This window comes from Crotalus tigris, unplaced genomic scaffold, assembly GCF_016545835.1.
Source record: "Crotalus tigris isolate CLP2741 ecotype Arizona unplaced genomic scaffold, ASM1654583v1 scf7180000020588.15403103151:6194809, whole genome shotgun sequence".
NCBI classification, from domain to species: Eukaryota; Metazoa; Chordata; class Lepidosauria; order Squamata; family Viperidae; genus Crotalus; species Crotalus tigris.
In genome coordinates this window covers 2,285,743-2,303,109 of record NW_024098092.1, presented here as the reverse complement: position 1 = coordinate 2,303,109, position 17,367 = coordinate 2,285,743, and the positions used below count along the sequence as shown (strand labels likewise).

At 52.0% G+C, this 17,367-nt stretch overlaps 1 protein-coding gene across 4 annotated transcripts in view; it reads right to left on the bottom strand.

The window, feature by feature from the left end:
- Window positions 1-420: 420 nt before the first annotated feature.
- The window catches only part of RERE (arginine-glutamic acid dipeptide repeats), a 163,162-nt gene continuing 146,215 nt past the window's right edge, over window positions 421-17,367 (bottom strand). For 3 of the 4 annotated variants that reach the window (XM_039367500.1, XM_039367499.1, XM_039367503.1), the window contains 11 exons: window positions 12,695-12,857; window positions 11,990-12,082; window positions 11,096-11,295; window positions 10,175-10,339; window positions 9,691-9,804; window positions 8,125-9,407; window positions 7,272-7,494; window positions 5,318-6,038; window positions 1,333-1,479; window positions 710-890; window positions 421-616 (listed from right to left, as the gene is read on the bottom strand). In XM_039367500.1, the coding sequence (XP_039223434.1) occupies window positions 583-616; window positions 710-890; window positions 1,333-1,479; window positions 5,318-6,038; window positions 7,272-7,494; window positions 8,125-9,407; window positions 9,691-9,804; window positions 10,175-10,339; window positions 11,096-11,295; window positions 11,990-12,082; window positions 12,695-12,857 (3,324 nt within the window). In that variant the 3' untranslated portion in view covers window positions 421-582. The remainder of the gene's footprint in view (window positions 617-709; window positions 891-1,332; window positions 1,480-5,317; window positions 6,039-7,271; window positions 7,495-8,124; window positions 9,408-9,690; window positions 9,805-10,174; window positions 10,340-11,095; window positions 11,296-11,989; window positions 12,083-12,694; window positions 12,858-17,367) is intronic. The other variant, XM_039367502.1, reaches the window with a different exon arrangement.

Here is a 17,367-nt window from a genome sequence, read left to right as displayed (position 1 = left end):
TTTTTTTTTTTTTTGAGTATATATATAAATTGAATATATATATTTTTTATGCACAGTGGCTTGCATTAGAGGTTGTGAACTTGAAACTAGCACCTACTCAAAATGAAAAATAAAATGAAATAAAAATTAAAAACCGACGGCCAAAAACATACCAAACCAATGAGGAAACCCTTTGAGTGATTTCTCTCTCCGGTTCTGTTTTGTTTTTCTTTCCTTCCTCCCATTCAAAAAAATAAAAAAAGGCCTTTTAACAGGTTTAGTCATGCAAAGAGATTCCTGAACTGATCTTGGCGAAATCTTTCCTACAAATGAACACTATGTATAGAACATATGCATCGATTCACGCCTGGCTTTGCGGGGCGAGACGTGTGGGCCGGGATACGTGTGTGTGTGTGTGTGTGTGTGTGTGTGTGTGTGTGTGTGTGTGTGTGTGTGTGTGTTTCCTGCGTGAAAAAAAAGAGAGAACGGTTCTCTCTGGAAGAGATTTCTTTTGCTTTTCCAGCAGTTCTCCAGATTAAACACATTCCACTGTTCCCCGAGGACTAGGAACTTGAGTAGTCAGCGTCACAAATAAATAAGGTATTACAACTGCTTGTCGCCCTCCTTCTTCAGGCGGCTGGAAAAGGGAAGGAGGAAAAAAAAAAGCAGGAAGTAAAAAGCATTCGGGAAGCAGCCGGTGGGGAGGGGGGGAGAGGCCGCCCCCCCTTACCTGTAATAGTCTTCTTGGCTGGGGAGGTGCCCCCCGTGGATGTGGGGGTGCCCGTGAAGCCACTGCTGTTCCATCGCCAGTCGCTGCAGCTCTGCTGATTGGGCGTGCATGGCTTGTAACTGATGTGCCGCGGACATGGGAGGCGGGAGGGCGCCGGGAAGGTCGCGGGGGTAATGGGCACCTGGGAGAAAGAGGGAGAGGGGTCTCCAGTGGCAATCCTGGCACTCGAAGCTAGGAGGCAGCAAGGAGGGAGCTGCCCCCTAGCTCACCTGGGGACAGAGGTCTTTCCCTTCGGATCAGCCAACCCTTAATCCCTCGTTTAAGCCAAGATAAAACAGGAAAGGGCGAGACCCACAAAGGTGGCACCTGTTTATCAGTGCCCACCTGGACACATATCCACTGATCACCCCCTGGGTCTTCCCCGTCGCCTGGTGGGCGTCCCGGAGACACGGAATTGGCCTGATGGGGAAACAGGACGTTGGCCGTCTCCTCTGCAGTCCACCTTCCACCCCGGCCCCGTAACGTGGCTGGCCTGACTGGGCGGAAAGGGGCTGAGAGTGTTGTGTGTGTGAACCCAACAGGCAGCGTCCCTATCCCAGCACGCCGTGGCGGTCCCCACTCACCGAAGACCGGATGCCGTAGCATTTCATGCTCGTGGGACGGCTGTCCTAGCAACGGGTTGGGGATGGTGCCGGGAGGGTAAGGGAAGCGTGCCAAATGCGGTCCGGCGGCTAGGGGGTCCACCAGGGGATGGACGGGTCCTGCTGAGCCTGCAAAGGGGAGGGGGCGGGAGAAAGGAAGGGGAAAAAAAAGGGGGGGGAGGAATCACCACCTCTTTAGAAACTCTAATTTCCATCAGGGGATCAAAGCCGCCCTTATTGCAGACAGTCCTCAATTTACGACAATTCAGCTCAAAATTTCCCTCACAAGCTGGACAGTTAAGTGGGTTTTGCCCCGTTTTATGACACGGTTGTTCAGTTAGTGACATCGTTAAGCGAATCCAGCTTCCCCCCAGACTTTGCCTGCCAGAAGGTCGCCAAAGGGGATCGCGTGACGCTGCGACCGTCATAAATAGGCATCTGAATTCTGACCACGGGATCGTGGGGATGCTGCAACAGTTGTTAAGTGTGAAAAATGGCCATCGGTCACTTTTTTCCGGGGTCGTCGTAGCATTGAACGGTCACTAAATGAATGCCTGTAAGTCAAGGACTAGCTATAGCTGGGCATAACTGGAATTTATTAGAAATTCTCCCTCTATAATAATAATAATAATAAAGGTGGAAGGGACTTTGGAGGTCATCTAGTCCAACCCCCTGCTCGGGCAGGAAACCCTATGCCATTTCAGACAAATGGCTGTCCAGTCTCTTCTTAAAAACTTCCAGTGTTGGAGCATTCACCCCTTCTGGAGGCAGGTTGTTCCACTGATTAATTGTTCTAACTGTCAGGAGGTTTCTCCTTAGTTCTAGGTTGCTTCTCTCCTTGGTTAGAATAGAATAGAATAGAATAGAATAGAATAGAATAGGAATAGAGTAGAATAGAATAGTAGAGTAGAGTAGAGTAGAGTAGGAATAGAGCTGGAAGGGACCTTGGAGGTCATTTAGTCCAACCCCTCGCTCGGGCAGGAAACCCTATGCCATTTCAGACAAATGGCTGTCCAGTCTCTTCTTAAAAACCTCCAATGTTGGAGCATTCACCGCTTCTGGAGGCAGGTTGTTCCACTGGTTAATTGTTCTCACTGTCAGGAAGTTTCTTCTTAGTTCTAGGTTGCTTCTCTCCTTGGTTAGAATAGAATAGAATAGAATAGAGTAGGAATAGAATAGAATAGTGGAGTGGAGTGGAGTGGAGTGGAGTGGAGTGGAGTGGAGTAGAGTAGAGTAGAGTAGAGTAGAGTAGAGTAGAGTAGAGCAGAGCAGAGCAGAGCAGAGCAGAGTAGGAATAGAGCTGGAAGGGACCTTGGAGGTCTTCTAGTCCAACCCCCTGCTCAGGCAGGAAACCCTATACCATTTCAGACAAATGGCTGTCCAGTCTCTTCTTAAAAACTTCCAGTGTTGCAGCATTCACTACATCTGGAGGGAGGTTGTTCCACTGGTTAATTGTTCTCACTGTCAGGAAGTTTCTCCTTAGTTCCAGTTGCTTCTCTCCTTGGTTCGAATAGAATAGAATAGAATAGAATAGAATAGAATAGAATAGAATATAGAATAGAATATAGAATAGAACAGAATAGAATATAGAATAGAATAGAGTAGAGTAGAGTAGAGTAGAGTAGAGTAGAGTAGAGTAGGAATAGAGCTGGAAGGGACCTTGGAGGTCTTGTAGTCCAGCCCCCTGCTCAGGCAGGAGGACTGTTACCATCTCTGACAGGTGCTTCAAAAGCACCAAGCAAAACTTAAAACGCCCCAACCTTAACAGACCAAAGGACTTGGGGGAGGGGAAAGCAGGACCCCATTCCCACCGGAAAAATTAGGAGCACCAGACCTCACCCTTGGGGACTGCAAGCATCGTGTCCCCTCCTGCTCAGAACACCCCAAGGTTATTCCCAAAGGTGCTTTTTTCAGGAATCAACTGGCCTTTTCTTGTTTTTCTTTGAAAAGCTTTCGCTTCTCTTCCCAGAAGCTTCTTCAGCTCTGACTGGGATGGTGGGGAGTGGAAGGATTTATATATTTGTTTTCTGAGGTTTTCGCGGGTGTTTGTATGTAGGTCTTTGGTTGTTCGGGTTTTCTCCCGTGTAAAATTGGAAGTGTCTTGGCTACGTTTCGACGAAGTCCCATTCGTCATCTTCAGGCTGGTGTTTTCAGCTTCATGCTTCGGGCAATTGCTGCTCGAAGCACGAAGCTGGCCTGGAGATGACGAATGGGACTTCATCGAAACGTCGCCAAGACACTTCCAATTTTACGCGGGAGAAAACCCGAACAACCAAAGACCTACATTTATATATTTATATACATATATATTTATATATATATATATAAAGAGCCGAGATGGTGCAGCAGTTAGAGTGTAATACTGCAGGCCACTTTAGCTGACTGTGTTCAGCAGGTCAGCGGTTCAAATCTCACCGGCTCAAGGTTGACTCAGCCTTCCATCCTTCCGGGGTAGGTAAAATGAGGACCCAGATTGTTGGGGGCAATGTAAATATAGATATACATTGCTTACTGGTTGTACACCGCTTAGAGAGTGCTTGCACTTAAAGCGGTATATAAGTCTCATAAATAAATAAATAAATAAATATTTGAAAATGGAATTGAAAACAGCCCTCTCTCAACAGAGGGGGAGGGATACGACGTCTTCTATCTCCAATCGACAACATGGTCCTTTCCGCAGTTCCAAGGAGGCTCCCCCACCCATTTGCACCGCTCAGGTGACCCTGGGGACACAGGTAAAACCTCCAGGTGGGCCTCAACGGCTCTCTAAAAGGATGCAAGTGACCGGCTGTCTGCAAGGAGGATAAATCCTTCCCTTCCCCACCATCCAGTCTCGGATGAGAAGCGAAACGCCTTCAAAGAAAAAAAAAAAGTCCAGTTTGTGAAAAGGACAACCTTTGGGACAACCGTGACCTGGACGATGGAGAATCTCCGCAGACAACTCCAAGGTTACTACCGATATATGTCTGCTGCAGGGCACCTCTGCCTGTCCTCTGCCCCATTTAAAGGTGAAAAGGGATTTCTCTTGCAAGTCTTGCAAACTTGGGGCTAACTTCCTCCGTGCTAAAATGAGCTCAACCCCCGAGAAGTATCTGTGGAGCATCCTAGGTGGAAAAAACAAAAACCAAGGGACCGACCTTGTAGTTTGGCCTACAGGCCTGACCTATCTCGGGGGGGGGGGGGTTATGGTGGCTACTCATTACAGCTGGATTTAGATAGGAAGGAAGATGCTACAGCTAGGAGGATTCCCGCAGAGGGTAGCGAGAATCAAAAATCTGAAAATACAAGTTTTCCTTCACCTACAGCCACCATTGAGCCTGAAATTTGTGTCGCTAAGCGAGATAGTTGCTGAGGCAGTTTTGCCCCATTTTACGACCACAGCTGTTAAGTGAATCACTGCAGTTGCCAGTAGCATGGTGGTTACACGAACCTGGCTTCCCCATTGACAGGAGGTCGCAAAAGGGGATCACGTGCCCCCCCCCAGGGCAGGGGTAGGCAACCTGGGCTCTTTTATGACTTGTGGACTTCAATTCCCAGAATTCCTGAGTCAGCCGCGCTGAGGGGAAAGGGAGAGGTTTCCAAGCTGAGCCAAGCCGGCTCAAGAATTCTGGGAGTTGAAGTCCACAAGTCATAAAAGAGCCCAGGTTGCCTACCCCTGCGGGCCCAGGGACACTGCGACCATCATAAGCACGAGTCAGTTACCGAGCATCTGAATTCGGATCATGTGACCATGAGGGAATAATGCAGTGGGTCGTTAAGGGTGAAAAACGGTCATAAAAAGTCGTTTCTTTCCATGCCGTTGGTCGCTAAACGAACGAAAGTGGAGGAGCCCGTGTACCAGCCTCAGGCTGGGAGATGTTGTCAGCCAGCTCATTTTCTGTAGATCAAGGATACGGTCCTTCCCCCCCCCCCCCCGGGACCGTCCTGGGACTCGGCCCAGGGACTCAGCCGGTCCTCAGCGCCTCACCTTGATGTAGGGGGTCCTGCTGGTGGAGATGCAGATGTGAATGGATGTGGGAATGTTGGTGGTGATGGGGCGTCACGTTGAACATCTGGAGCCTGGCCAAGGGATCGTTGGTGAGGGACGCCATTCGCTCGGCGTGGATCCTCTCGGCAGCCAGTCTGTCCGGGTAGCTCATATCCGGCCGTAACTGCGGGCCGGCCAAAGCGAGTCTCTCCCTCTCCAGAGGGTTAAGCCCAGGGTGGAAGGAAGCAAAGGGGTGCGGGCCTGCCGTCGGGGGGATGGTGAGGGCCCCGTGACGGGCAAAGTGCTCCATGGGGTTGGTGGCCGGGTGGAGGGCGTCCAGTTCGGGAGGCTTGACCTCGAAACCCGGCTTCATCCTTTCCCGTAGTTCCCGCTCCCGCAGCTCCCGCTCTCGCAGCTCCCGCTCCCGCAGCTCCCGCTCCCGGAGGGTGGGGTCCACATTGTAGAGGCCAGGCATGTGGTAGGCCAAGAGTGGGTCGGTGGGGTTGAGTGGAACGAAGAAGGGGTGGTTCCGGTTGGTGGGGGACATGACGTGAGGACGCGCGTACTCGCTCAGCGTCCGTAGGGCCGGGGTATCCGGCCCGATGTAGGGGGGTACGGCCGCGATGGTGGTAGGGGGTGGTTCAAAGGAGGGCCTCAGGTGCGCCGGCCCGCTCAGCTGGGATTCTCCGAGACGACCGTCGTGGGAGGAACTGGACGCTTTCTGTGGGAAGGAAGAGAGAGACTTAGGACAAATAAAACAATAGCCCAGATGTTTCTTGCATGGGAGGTATTGAATACATGCAAGGCTTCACAGCCAGGTGGACACTTAAGACACCTGCCATATCTGGGGCCAGGAAAACCCAGCCCTGCTTGTGGGGGAGATCCTTCTGTGTCAGCCATAATGTTCTGTCCCAGCCTACGTGAGTCCTTGTTAAACTCACAAGGAGAAACCCCTCTTCCAACAAGCAGGCCGGAACCGCAGGAAAAAAACAATCCCCTTTTATTCTTCACAGACCTGAGTCCATGTCCAAGGCAAACAAACAGTTCACAGAAACTCAATTGCTCAACACAAACGGTTGCCTTCAACCACCAGCACTTCCCACCCCTTCCCTTTTATTATGCAACCAAGGTGAGCCTTCCTAATGCCTTTTCCTTTGCCTTTGGAGCCGGCCCATTGCATCCCTCTGTCCTACTCTCTTTTCTTGCCGGCGCTTTCATGCATCCTGGATTTGTCCCAGCTGTTCTTCATCACTGTCCAACTCAAGATTCCCAGCACTGCTGTGTCTCAGCCTGAGCGCGAGTAGAGGGGCCGGGCTCCTCGTCCGACTGTAAGTCTTGGAGCTCCTCAGAGCCTTCCTTTGACTCTGATGTCACTCCAGGCCCCTCCTCCTCCTCCTCTGATTTCCCCAGACTCAGCTGCCGGGTCCACTGGCTGGCGAGGAATCACAACACATCCTTCTTATCCCCACAGGGGCCATGCAACACCCTGGAGTGTGTCGGCCGAGGTGATACAACTGAGCCCAACATTTTGGTTGCTAAGAGGAACATTTATTAAGTGAGTCAGTTGCCAAGCGTCTGAATTCTGATCACGTGACCCATGGGGATGCCGCAAAGGGTCGTTAAGTGTGAAAAACTGGCCCTAAGTCTCTTTTTTCGGTGCTGTTGTAACTTGGGACTGCTATAATTCAAGGACTGTTAAGTTGTGGGAACCAAGAGGCTCGTCTCCTAGTGGGAAGACAGCGCTGTAGGTCTGAAAGCACACAGCCTTGCCTATGACTGTAACTGCATCCTTGGGAGCCAGCAATCTCTTCTGAATTTCTACCTCCCGTTAAGCCAGGGCTGAGTCACTAAGTCAGCTGCTTGTATAGGGGTAAGAACAGTCGTCCTTCCTTTTGGGGGTCCGATTCAGCCCCCCCGTCCCACCACCCACCTTCAGCCAGACAGACCAACCTACCGCCGCTCTTTCCGCTTCCCTCTCGCGTTCCCGTTCTCGCTCCCTCTCCTTCTCCTTCTCTTTTTCCCGTTCCCGTTCTTCTCTCGCTTTCTGCTCTGCCTCACGCTTGGCCTTCTCAATCGCCTCTTCCCGCTTCTTTGCCAGCTTGGAGCCAGCCAGCGGCATGAAGTACAGATCCGTCCGGCCGCAAGAGTTGTAGCCACGGTCCAGGTGCTTGTAAAACCTGCGGGGCAGAGGGGAGGATGAGGAGAAGCTAAAATGATCGGCACCGGGAAAAGCATGAGGATCTTGAAAGTTAAGAGGGATTTGTCACAAGAGCTGAATCGGGCAATAGCTAGGACTGCACCAAAACTAGAAATGGGGATTTAACACATTGAAATTAGCTCTGTCTTGCTAATTTGGAAGTAAAGCTTTTACTTTTTTGAATCGAAGATGCCTTCTGCAAGCCAAAATTATCCTGAAACTGATAGTTACCTGTCTTTATTTTATTGTTTCCCTTGTTCTAAACATTGATGTATATAAGACTGCTACACTCCTTACTAGAGATAGGGAACTACGCTATCCATCAGGCTGGCTAGAGATGATGGGATTTTTAATCTTCCTCCCCTCTAGCAGGACGTCAGCCGGGAAAATGACCGGGTTCGTATTACTCCACCGATTTTCCTCTGCATTATTCAGTCCCAAGATTTTATTATCGCGATGCACTAAGCCACATTTAAACCATGGCTTCCTGAATACCCCACAAGGGGCTGCCTTCGCCTCCCATCTAAGTCTCCCCAAGCCTGCCCAAAGCATCTATCTCCAGGCTAAGCAGATGGGCCAGGTGGGGATGAATTGAGATCAGCCCCCTCACCTAGCCGACTGACTGGCGTGGCTCGGCGTGTCCACCACCGTGGGCTCTGGGGAGGGGCTCCGGGTGGAGGGAGGGGGGCTTTCGGGCTCCTCAGCCTCGTCCAGCGCCTCTTCCTTGATCTGGATGGAGGGGATGGGGCAGGTGGCCACCACGGGGAGGCTCCCGCCACAGGCCGCCGAGCTGGGCACGGCCCCCTGGCTCGGGGCGCTTGGCACAGAGGGTGGCGTGGAAGTCGACGGGCAGGAAGGCGGCGTGACGGGAGCCGCCCCCCCGGGAACGAAGGGGTGCTGGGCGAAAGGGGGCTGGGGAGGGGCCGGGTGGCTCTGGGTGAGGACCGGGGGCTGGGCGGGGGAGGGTTGCAGGGGCTGGCTCTGGGGCATCAGCTGCAGGGGAGGGGGGTGCGCGGAGGGCGGGTGGTGGGTGGAGAGTGAGCTAAGCGGCTTCAGTGCGGGGGGCGGGGGCAGGTTGGAGTTCATGGAGAAGGGCGAGGGGCCAGAGAGATGCTTGTGGGAGGGGGGCGTGGGCAGGGGCGGGATGGGCGTGGTGGGCGGGGGCTTGATGTGAGGCATGGCCATGGGGGCAGGGGGCAAGGGCTGCTCCCGGGGGCACTGGGAGGACAGCGGGGACGAGGAGGGCACCGAGACCTGCAGGGCTGGGTGGGTATGGGAGGGGGCCGGGGGCGGCAGGGGACCCTGAGACTGCGAAGTGGAGGCTGGCAAGGCCTGGGGCGGGAGGGCAAAGGGCTGCCCAGGGGCCGGATGGGGCAGGAGGGGCTGGCCTTGCAGGCCGTGCGGCAGGGCCTGGATCTGGCCATGGAGGGGCGGCTGGGAGAGGCCCGGGGGCTGGCTGGAGGGGCCGCCGAGCGGCTGCAGAGACGGGTGAGGAGGGGATGGCAGCCTGGGGGGGTGCAAGGAAGGCCCCTGCTGGATGTGCGAATGAGGGAGGCCCAGGGGCAGAGGCGGCGGCTGCTGGCTGGGGGGCTGCGCTCCCGACGGGGACACATGTGGGCCGGCGGAAGAGAGGATGCCGGCCGGCAACGAGGGCAGCTGCGCCGGAAGGGGCCCGGGGGGCTGGGCCGGGCCGTTGGGGGCCTGGAGAGAGGGCTGCTGTTGGGCTGAGGAGTCCGAGTCGCTCTCGTTGTCCTGAGGGCTGGAGATGCTGGGCGAGGTGCTGCGGTTGTCCTGGTCAATGTCCTTGGGGTCGCTGCTGCCCTCGTCGTTCACGCTGCGGCTGTCGGAACTCTCCCCTTCGCCCTCCGAGGGGGAGTTGGGCCGGCTGATCTCCTGGAAGGAGGGGAGGGGAAAGAGGGAAGGTCACGCCGGAAGACCGGATCCTCCAGAGGAATGCCCTGCAGGCAGACGGGAGTCACCCCAGGCCACGGGCGTCTCTGAGCATCTCACGGGCTTCCATCAGACCAGGTCACCCCTGGAGAGCGACAGCCTGAAGCCCAACCCACCCACCCCGCGGCCCTCAGCAAGACCACCGTGGGCTGGATCTGAACGCCCAGACCTCCCCCACCCACCCAGTCTAGCACCGGCGGCGGCTTCTCCTCCTCCAGGGACTCACCTGGGTTTTGGTTTTTTTGGCATTGATGCGGTCGGGCTCCTCGCCGTCAGAGGCGGCCTTTTCCCGTTGCCTCTTGGAGCTCTTGAGAGGAGAAGCAGCCTCTTCTTTGATCTTCTGCCACGGAAGAAAAGCCACGTGGTTAAAAGGAGGGACGGGGGGTGGTGCTACCTGGACACTTGGCCTCCTAAAGGCTTCGCACTCAGACCTAACAAGGGATTTTCCTGAAGTAGTGTGAGGAACAAGGGATGGAGAGATGGACGGAGAACTGATGGAGTGAGAAATTGGCTTTGCAACGGGCTTCCCCATTAATGTCTGGAAGAGCCCAAAGGAGGACACAAGAAGATTCCTAAGCTGGCAAGATGGAGGAACTCCACGGGAGAGTTCGGAAGGGCCCCCGAGTCCCAGCTCCATCAGCCGCGCTCGACCTGCCTCAACCTGCTCGGACCTCTACCAGGAAGGACCGCCAACTGTTATCCCAACATACTTTGGTGGATTTCTTGACCGAATCCGCCTTGCTGTCGTTACTGGAAGTGCTGGCCGCGCTGGGTGAGTTTCGGCCACTGGACCGGATGTCCTCGTTGATGGGTGAGGCTCTCCCGTCTGGGCTGGTGGGTTGCTTTTTACGACCGCTGCGAAGTGTAGACATCTGCTGATTAAGGGAGAAAGGCAAGATCAAAGGCTGCTTCCAAAATAGGTAGAATAGAATAGAATAGAATATGGAATAGAATAGAACAGAAGCTGGAAGGGAGCTTGGAGGTCTTCTAGTCCAGCCCCCTGCTCAAGCAGGAGAACCTATTCCAGCTCAGACAGATAAGTGTCTAGTCTCTACTTAAAAATCTCCAGTGATGGAGCACCCATGATTTCTGGTGGCAAGCTGTTCTACTGGTTAATTGTCCTCACTGTCAGGAAGTTTCTCACTCCAACACTCCCTAAAGCAGAGAAGCCAAAAGAGCTGAGCCTATGACAGGATAATGTGCAACGGGATCGCTGTCTCTTGCTTTATCCACCCATTCAACATGATGAAAAGAAAGATTACGGGTGACATGATAGCAGTGTTCCGGTATCTGAGGGGCTGCCCAAAAGAAGAGGGAGTCAAGCTATTCTCCAAAGCGCCTAAAGGCAGGACGAGAAGCAGCGGATGGAAACTGACCAAGGAGAGAAGCAACCTAGAACTAAGGAGAAACTTCCTGACAGTTAGAACAATAAACCAGTGGAACAACCTGCCTCCAGAAGCGGTGAATGCTCCAACACTGGAGGTTTTAAAGAAGAGACTGGACAGCCCTTTGTCTGAAATGGTGTAGAGTTTCCTTCCTGAGCAGGGGGTTGGACTAGATGACCTCCCAGGTCCCTTCCAACTCAGTTATTCCGTTATTTTATCACAAAGGTGGACCAACGTGACACTTACCGAGCCGCGGCTCCTTCTCGTCCTCATGCTATGCTTCCCGCTGAGAGCATCATCTTCCTCCTTGACCGGCTTAAACATAAAAGGCGGCGGGTCCACCGGCTTCTCAATGGGAGGAAGCTCCCCGTACTTCTTGAAGTGGATCCGACAGTCCGTGCAGAGAAGGATGTTCTCCCGTCCCCCGTGGTGCCAGTCCTTGGAGGCTGTGGAAAGAAAAAAAAAAAAAAAGAAGAGGAAAAAAAAGAAGACACCATCAACCCCCAGAAGAATGAATCACAAGATTTAAGGCGATGGTGATGGGTAAAAGAGGAAGGTGGGGACCCATCATGGCTTGTGGGGATGACCTCGGGAGAGGAGGAGCTGCTTAGGGAATGGTCAGATAAGGGACGGCGCTGCCCGCAGCTGCACAATGGGTGGAGAGAAGATGCTCAGAATGGGAACCTCTCTTAAATTTTCAGGCTGTAAAAGGGAAGGTGGCAGATTTGTACTTTCAGCCCGGCAAGATTCTGTTAACGTAGCCGGACGACAAAGCAGAATTAGCTCATCTGTTTCCTGCCTGCTCTGTCGGGGAAGGCGGACGAGACCTGGGGAAGGCTACAGAAAAGAAGGACCAGGGGTGACACGAGAGCAGTATTCTGGTATTTGAGGGGCTGCCGGAAAGAGAGGGGGGGGGTCGACTTATTTCCCTTATTATAACCGATGGAAAAGCTCGCCTTCAGAAATCGTGGGCGCTCCATCGCTGGAGGTTTTTAAGAAGAGGCTGGACAGCCAGCTGTCTGAAAGGGTATCGGGTCTCCTGCCTGAGCAGGGGGCTGGACTAGAAGACCTCCAAGCTCCCTTCCAGCTCTATGCTGATTGGTAAGCATTGATTGATTGAGCCCAGCTAAACATACATACTGGTGGTGAAGCAGTGTCGACACGCATAGCCCTTCAGCTCCTGTTCACTGTCCTCGCTGTCAAAATCATCTTCGCTGGCCGAGCTCAAATCCACTAGGAGGAATTAAGAGGGCGAGTGGGAGAGGGAGAGAGAGAGAAAGGAAGTGGGAGGGAGAGGGAGGGAGAAAGAGAGGGAGGGACAGGGAGAGAGAGAGGGAGGGAGAAAGAGAAGAAGGGAGAAAGAGAGAGAGGGAGGGAAGAAGAGAGAAGGAGGAAGAGAGAGGAAGAGAGGAAGAGAGAGGAAGAGAGGGAGGGGGAAGAGAGAGGGGGAGGGGGAGAGAGGGAGGAAGAAAAAGGAGGGAGAGGGGGACACAGAGAGAGGGAAAGGGAGGGAGAAAGAGAGAGGAAGAAAGAGGAGACAGAGAGGAGGGGGAGAGAGAGAGGGAGGGAGAAAGAAAGAGAGGGAGGGAGAGGGGGAGAGAGAGGGAGGAAGAGAGAGGGAGGAAGAAAGAGGAGGGAGAGAGGAGGGGGAGAGAGGGGGAGAGGGAGAAAGAGAGAGGGAGGGAGAGAGGACAAAAAGAAAGAGACTGAATCAGGTTATCTATCTCCCCTCTTTTGGGGAAGAATGGGAAAAAAAACCCACAACTTTCCGTGGGACCCTTTGCATCTAAACAGGGATCAGTCGTGTCCCCCCCCCCCTTACATGCCTTTCAGCTTCCTACTTACAGAATTCGCTGGAAGGAGGCCTGGAGGGGGTGTTCACCGGAGTGGAAGCTGTCCGGGTCTTAATTCTCCGGAAGACAGCCTGTCGCCGATGCCTGCGGTGAGCCCGGGAGCTGGCAGCTTCCGGCGTCTTCTTCCAGTAGTAATAGAAGGTGATCAGCTCTCCCTGGGAAGAGAGAAGAAGCAGGACGGCCAGGTTAGGAGAGAAACCGAAGGAAAACCCTCGGAGGGAACAGAAAAATACATGTTTGCAAAACCAACGGCTAATGTCTTGGAGGCTATGTCCCATCTGCTCTCCTTTTCAGAGTTGCATTTTTCCGCATCCACCGGTTTGAACCGCTGACCTTCCCCCCCCACCACCACGAGACAAAAGAACGTCCCACCTCTTGAGTTTAATTCTTTACAGGAATTAAAAGCGTTAAACAAAGCTAAAATACAGTAGATCATTCAAAGGGGAAGACAAAGGGAGGGCAGCGGATAACCTGGGACTGGAAGGAAAAAAACAAAATCCAACTCAAAGCTCTTCCCACAATACGAAAGCCGTAATCGTCGCATGTATACCGAGATGTTCAGATAATTTAGGCAATTGTAGCGCCCGCCGGGAGAAATCAGCAGTAATCTCGTCGTGTAATGAATCTGGCTTATGTTAAAAAAAAAAAAAATCGGATTCAAACCAGAGCAGGTGTAATGTGAATTTCACCTCCTTGTGTTTGATGGTTAAACCTCGATCTTTTCCCAAGCCGTGATGGAGGAAAAAAGGACCCTTGATATTCAAATAATAAGCCAGCTTGGGGGCGGGAGGGATTCCTAACCAACCTCTTAAAAGTCGACAAGTTGGAATGAACACTGCGTCAAATTGCCCACAAGGGGGTGTGTATGTGAGTCTGTCTTTGAAGCTCTGAACGATCTAACCATCTCTGCAAACCTCGGCTCCAAACTCTGAGGAATTCTGGGAGTTGAAGTCCACAAGTCGTTCAGCGAACCGGCTGAGGAATTCTGGGAGTTGAAGTCCACAAGTCGTACAGTCGCCAAGGTTGGAGACCCCTTTCTCAACTGTAGCAAGTGGAAGGCATGTGGACTTCAACTCCCAGCTGACAAGGAGAACTGCACATGCACGCACACACATACACACTTGCCATTAGCAATTCTGGTCCAGAGCCAAACCTGTACGAGTTAGTGGCTGGTTTTGCATTGTGCTAAACCATGAGATGTATTTGCGGTTGTAAGGAGATGTATTTGCGGTTTCACAAGGCTTGTGTAAAGGCACTCCTTGTGGCTCGTAAGCCAGTCTACCACCGATTGTTTTGCATTAAGTTCCTGCACAGCACAATCATGGTCACGACAAACAGGGCTTAGTACAATGGCGAAAACAAAGTCTTCCAAAAATCCAGCTCAGGTTGTGCTGACTTTAGGGTGTTTCCCTGGCAAGCACACACACACAAAGACGTTTTCTGCCACGGCTTTCTTTCTACTCGGTCTGGGTTAGAATCCCTGCAATTCCCAATATTAAAAAAACGGGTTTTCGAAACAACAGCAAGACCAAAATTGAAGGAACGACGTGCAAATAGGCCTGGGTCCGTTACTAAAAAGCGAAGATTGCAGGCACACTGGATTCGCTTAGGTCTTCCCATCTCAAAATGCTGGTTGGCCAATGCCAGGCTACTTGTTCCTCTGAAATGTCTGCGGTTCCTCTGAACAAGCCAGGAAAAGCAGGTTTGAAAACTCTGTCTGGAGGGCAACCAGGCGGAACTGCTTGCTCCCTGCTCCGTTAAGGGCGACGGTGTCTGGCTAAGGAATTAAACGCTGGAAGAGAGAAAATCCGAGAGGATTAGGTGTCTGTGTGCCTGAGGCCTGCCGGGCTGACAAAGGACCTGCTTTTAAAAGGGAAGGGGGCGGACGGGGACCCCCGTGAATCAAGCCGAGGGAACGTCGATCAAACACGCAGAGCGTGTGCCCGAAAATGCGTGCGTTAATCCAGGGGACAAAAGTGAAATCCGTCGGGCGGGCCGAAACATTAGCACAAGGAATTGTGGATCAAAAGGAGGCCCTGGGTACAGATTAGCCAGCGGGGTCTGCTCTCTGGCGGCACAGAAGCCAAGCGCCCTCCATCCGTCTGTGGGGCTAGATGACCTCCCTTGGCCCCCCCAAGGCCAGCCCTGCTTCTAAAACATCAAGGGCCACATGGAGACGGAACTCAAACGTCGTGGAGATGATCGGCCATCCAGGTTGTCCCAAAGATGCTTTTTTATTTTTTATTTCTCCCCCCCCCCCACTCAAGAGGCAACTGGAATTTCTTCGTTTTTTTCCCCTCGAAAATGTTTTGTTTTTCATTCCAGGAACTTCCTCGGTTCTGACAGAATGGTGGAGAATGGAATATATTCTATTCTATTCTACTTTACCCTACCCTACCCCTACCTCTTTTCATCGGGGCAGGCACTGGGGAAAGATTTGAAGTGAGGATGTGCTGGGATGGGGCCTGCCCTATTTCCCAGCAAGCGAGGAAAGGCCACTTTAATTTACGACGACTTTATTTTTATTTAGTTATTTGTCAAATAACTAAATAACTAAATTCACCCGAAGTGAATTTGGGTGGCGTAGGATAAACCTAGCTCCGGCCACGCTCGCTCCAGATGCTTTCAAAATACAAACAAACAAACAAGTAAAATAAATAAATAGCAATTTTCTTTGGCAATAGGGATTCCGGGCTGCATTTGGGAAGACGGATGCCAAGCCTTGTGGGTGAGACTTCCCCCTAATGGCAGAATGCAGCATTACACACCTAAACTTTGGACCACAGGAAGACGATTTTTTTTGCAAAGGCGGCGAGTTCACGAGCGCTAAAATTAGCGACAATAAGCCACTGCAGTGACTGGAGGGCCGGGCTATATTTACACACAAACCAGAAGCCAGAAAAAGACTAGCCTTATAAAGAACGACTAACGGCAAAAGATTTTAAGAAGCACCGAAGAGACACTGAAGAGATAGAGGGGAGCATCCAGGCTTCTTCTCTCACGGCAAGGCTAAATAAACATGGTTTGTTCCAATCTCAGTCTGCACACTTTGTTATCACGGATTTGCAAGCGGCGAATCCAGGCCTTCGGATCTTTCCGGCTCAGGATGATGAGGCTTGCATGCGAAACAATACTGGCAGGCATCGTCAGGCTGAAGACTCCTGCTTTTGATGACGGGCGATTCAAACCAAGAGGCCAAGCCTTTCTCATTAGTTCAGGGGTCCGTCACCTTTCGAAAAAGGTATTTAAATGATTTGTAAAGCTCCCCCACCTCAAAGGCTGCATTAACAGAGGGATAGAATCGAGATCATGTGAAGTGTTGATACCACTTTACAAGGCCTTGGTAAGGCCACACTTGGAATGCTGCATCCAGTTTTGGTCGCCGCGATGTAAAAAAAGATGCTGAGACTCTAGAAAGAGTACAGAGAAGAGCAACAAAGATGATTAGAGGACTGGAGGCTAAAACATATAAGGAAAGGCTGCTGGAATTGGGTATGTCTAGTTTAATGAAGGATGAGGGGAAACATGATAGCAATGTTCCAGTATCTCAGGGGCTGCCCCAAAGAAGAGGGAGTCAAGCTATTCTCCAAGGCACCTGAAGGCAGGACAAGAAGCAACGGATGGAAACTGATCAAGGAGAGAAGCAACCTGGAACTAAGGAGAAACTTCCTGACAGTCAGAACAATTAACCAGTGGAACAACCTGCCTCCAGAAGCGGTGAATGCTCCAACACTGGAGGTTTTTAAGAAGAGACTGGACAGCCATTTGTCCAAAATGGTATAGGGTTTCCTGCCTGAGCAGGGGGTTGGACTTGATGACCTCCAAGGTCCCTTCCAACTTCTTCTTCTACTACTACTACTACTACTAGTAGTACTACTACTAGTACTACTACTACTTCTTCATCATCATCATCATCTTTATTATTATTACTTTAACACCCGAAAGGCTCGCCTCTCTGCAAAGCATTTGCAAAATCCTCCTGTTTCTTTCTCCCCCTCCTGTTAGGCTAAGTGGGATGACTTCCCCGGAAACGCTGCGACTCTTTCGAATTTGCTAAAATTTTTGCCAAGGGGGTGGTGGTGTTCGGATTTGGCACTGCTACTACCCAAAGCCCAATCCCAGCTTTTTGCAAAGTGAGGGGGAGGGTTTCCTCCAGCGGTGCCTCTTCCTAAGTAAACGTGTTGGGGTTTTTTTTGCCCCCCCACCCCTCTCTGCCCTTCCAGATTTGTGCAATCTTATTATCTGGGTTGAGGCATCGAAGTGGCAGCTCATCAGGGTCACCCTACATAATGCAGGCTAGCAGTGTTACATTTAATGACGGGAACAGAGGGCTGGGGGTGCGGAACGGTAGGCTGTTTGAAGGGATCATCAGTTATATATATCTGTGTGGGTTTCCCAAGGTGATAATTGAATGGCAGAAGATGGAAGGAAATCCATTTGGGAGGGAGGGAGGGGGGGAAGGCTGTTAAGAGAAAATGCTTTTCCCCCCTCCCTCTTTTTTTCATGGAGGGCAGCTAATGGCTGACAGAGAAAGGGTGGGGGAAGCTTCATTCAATCTAAATTATTATTTTTTTTTTCCTGGAGCAATGGAATTATCTACTGTGTTTTCCCCCAAATATGACCCAACCCGAAAAATAAAAGCCCTAGCGTGATTTTTTTTCCAGG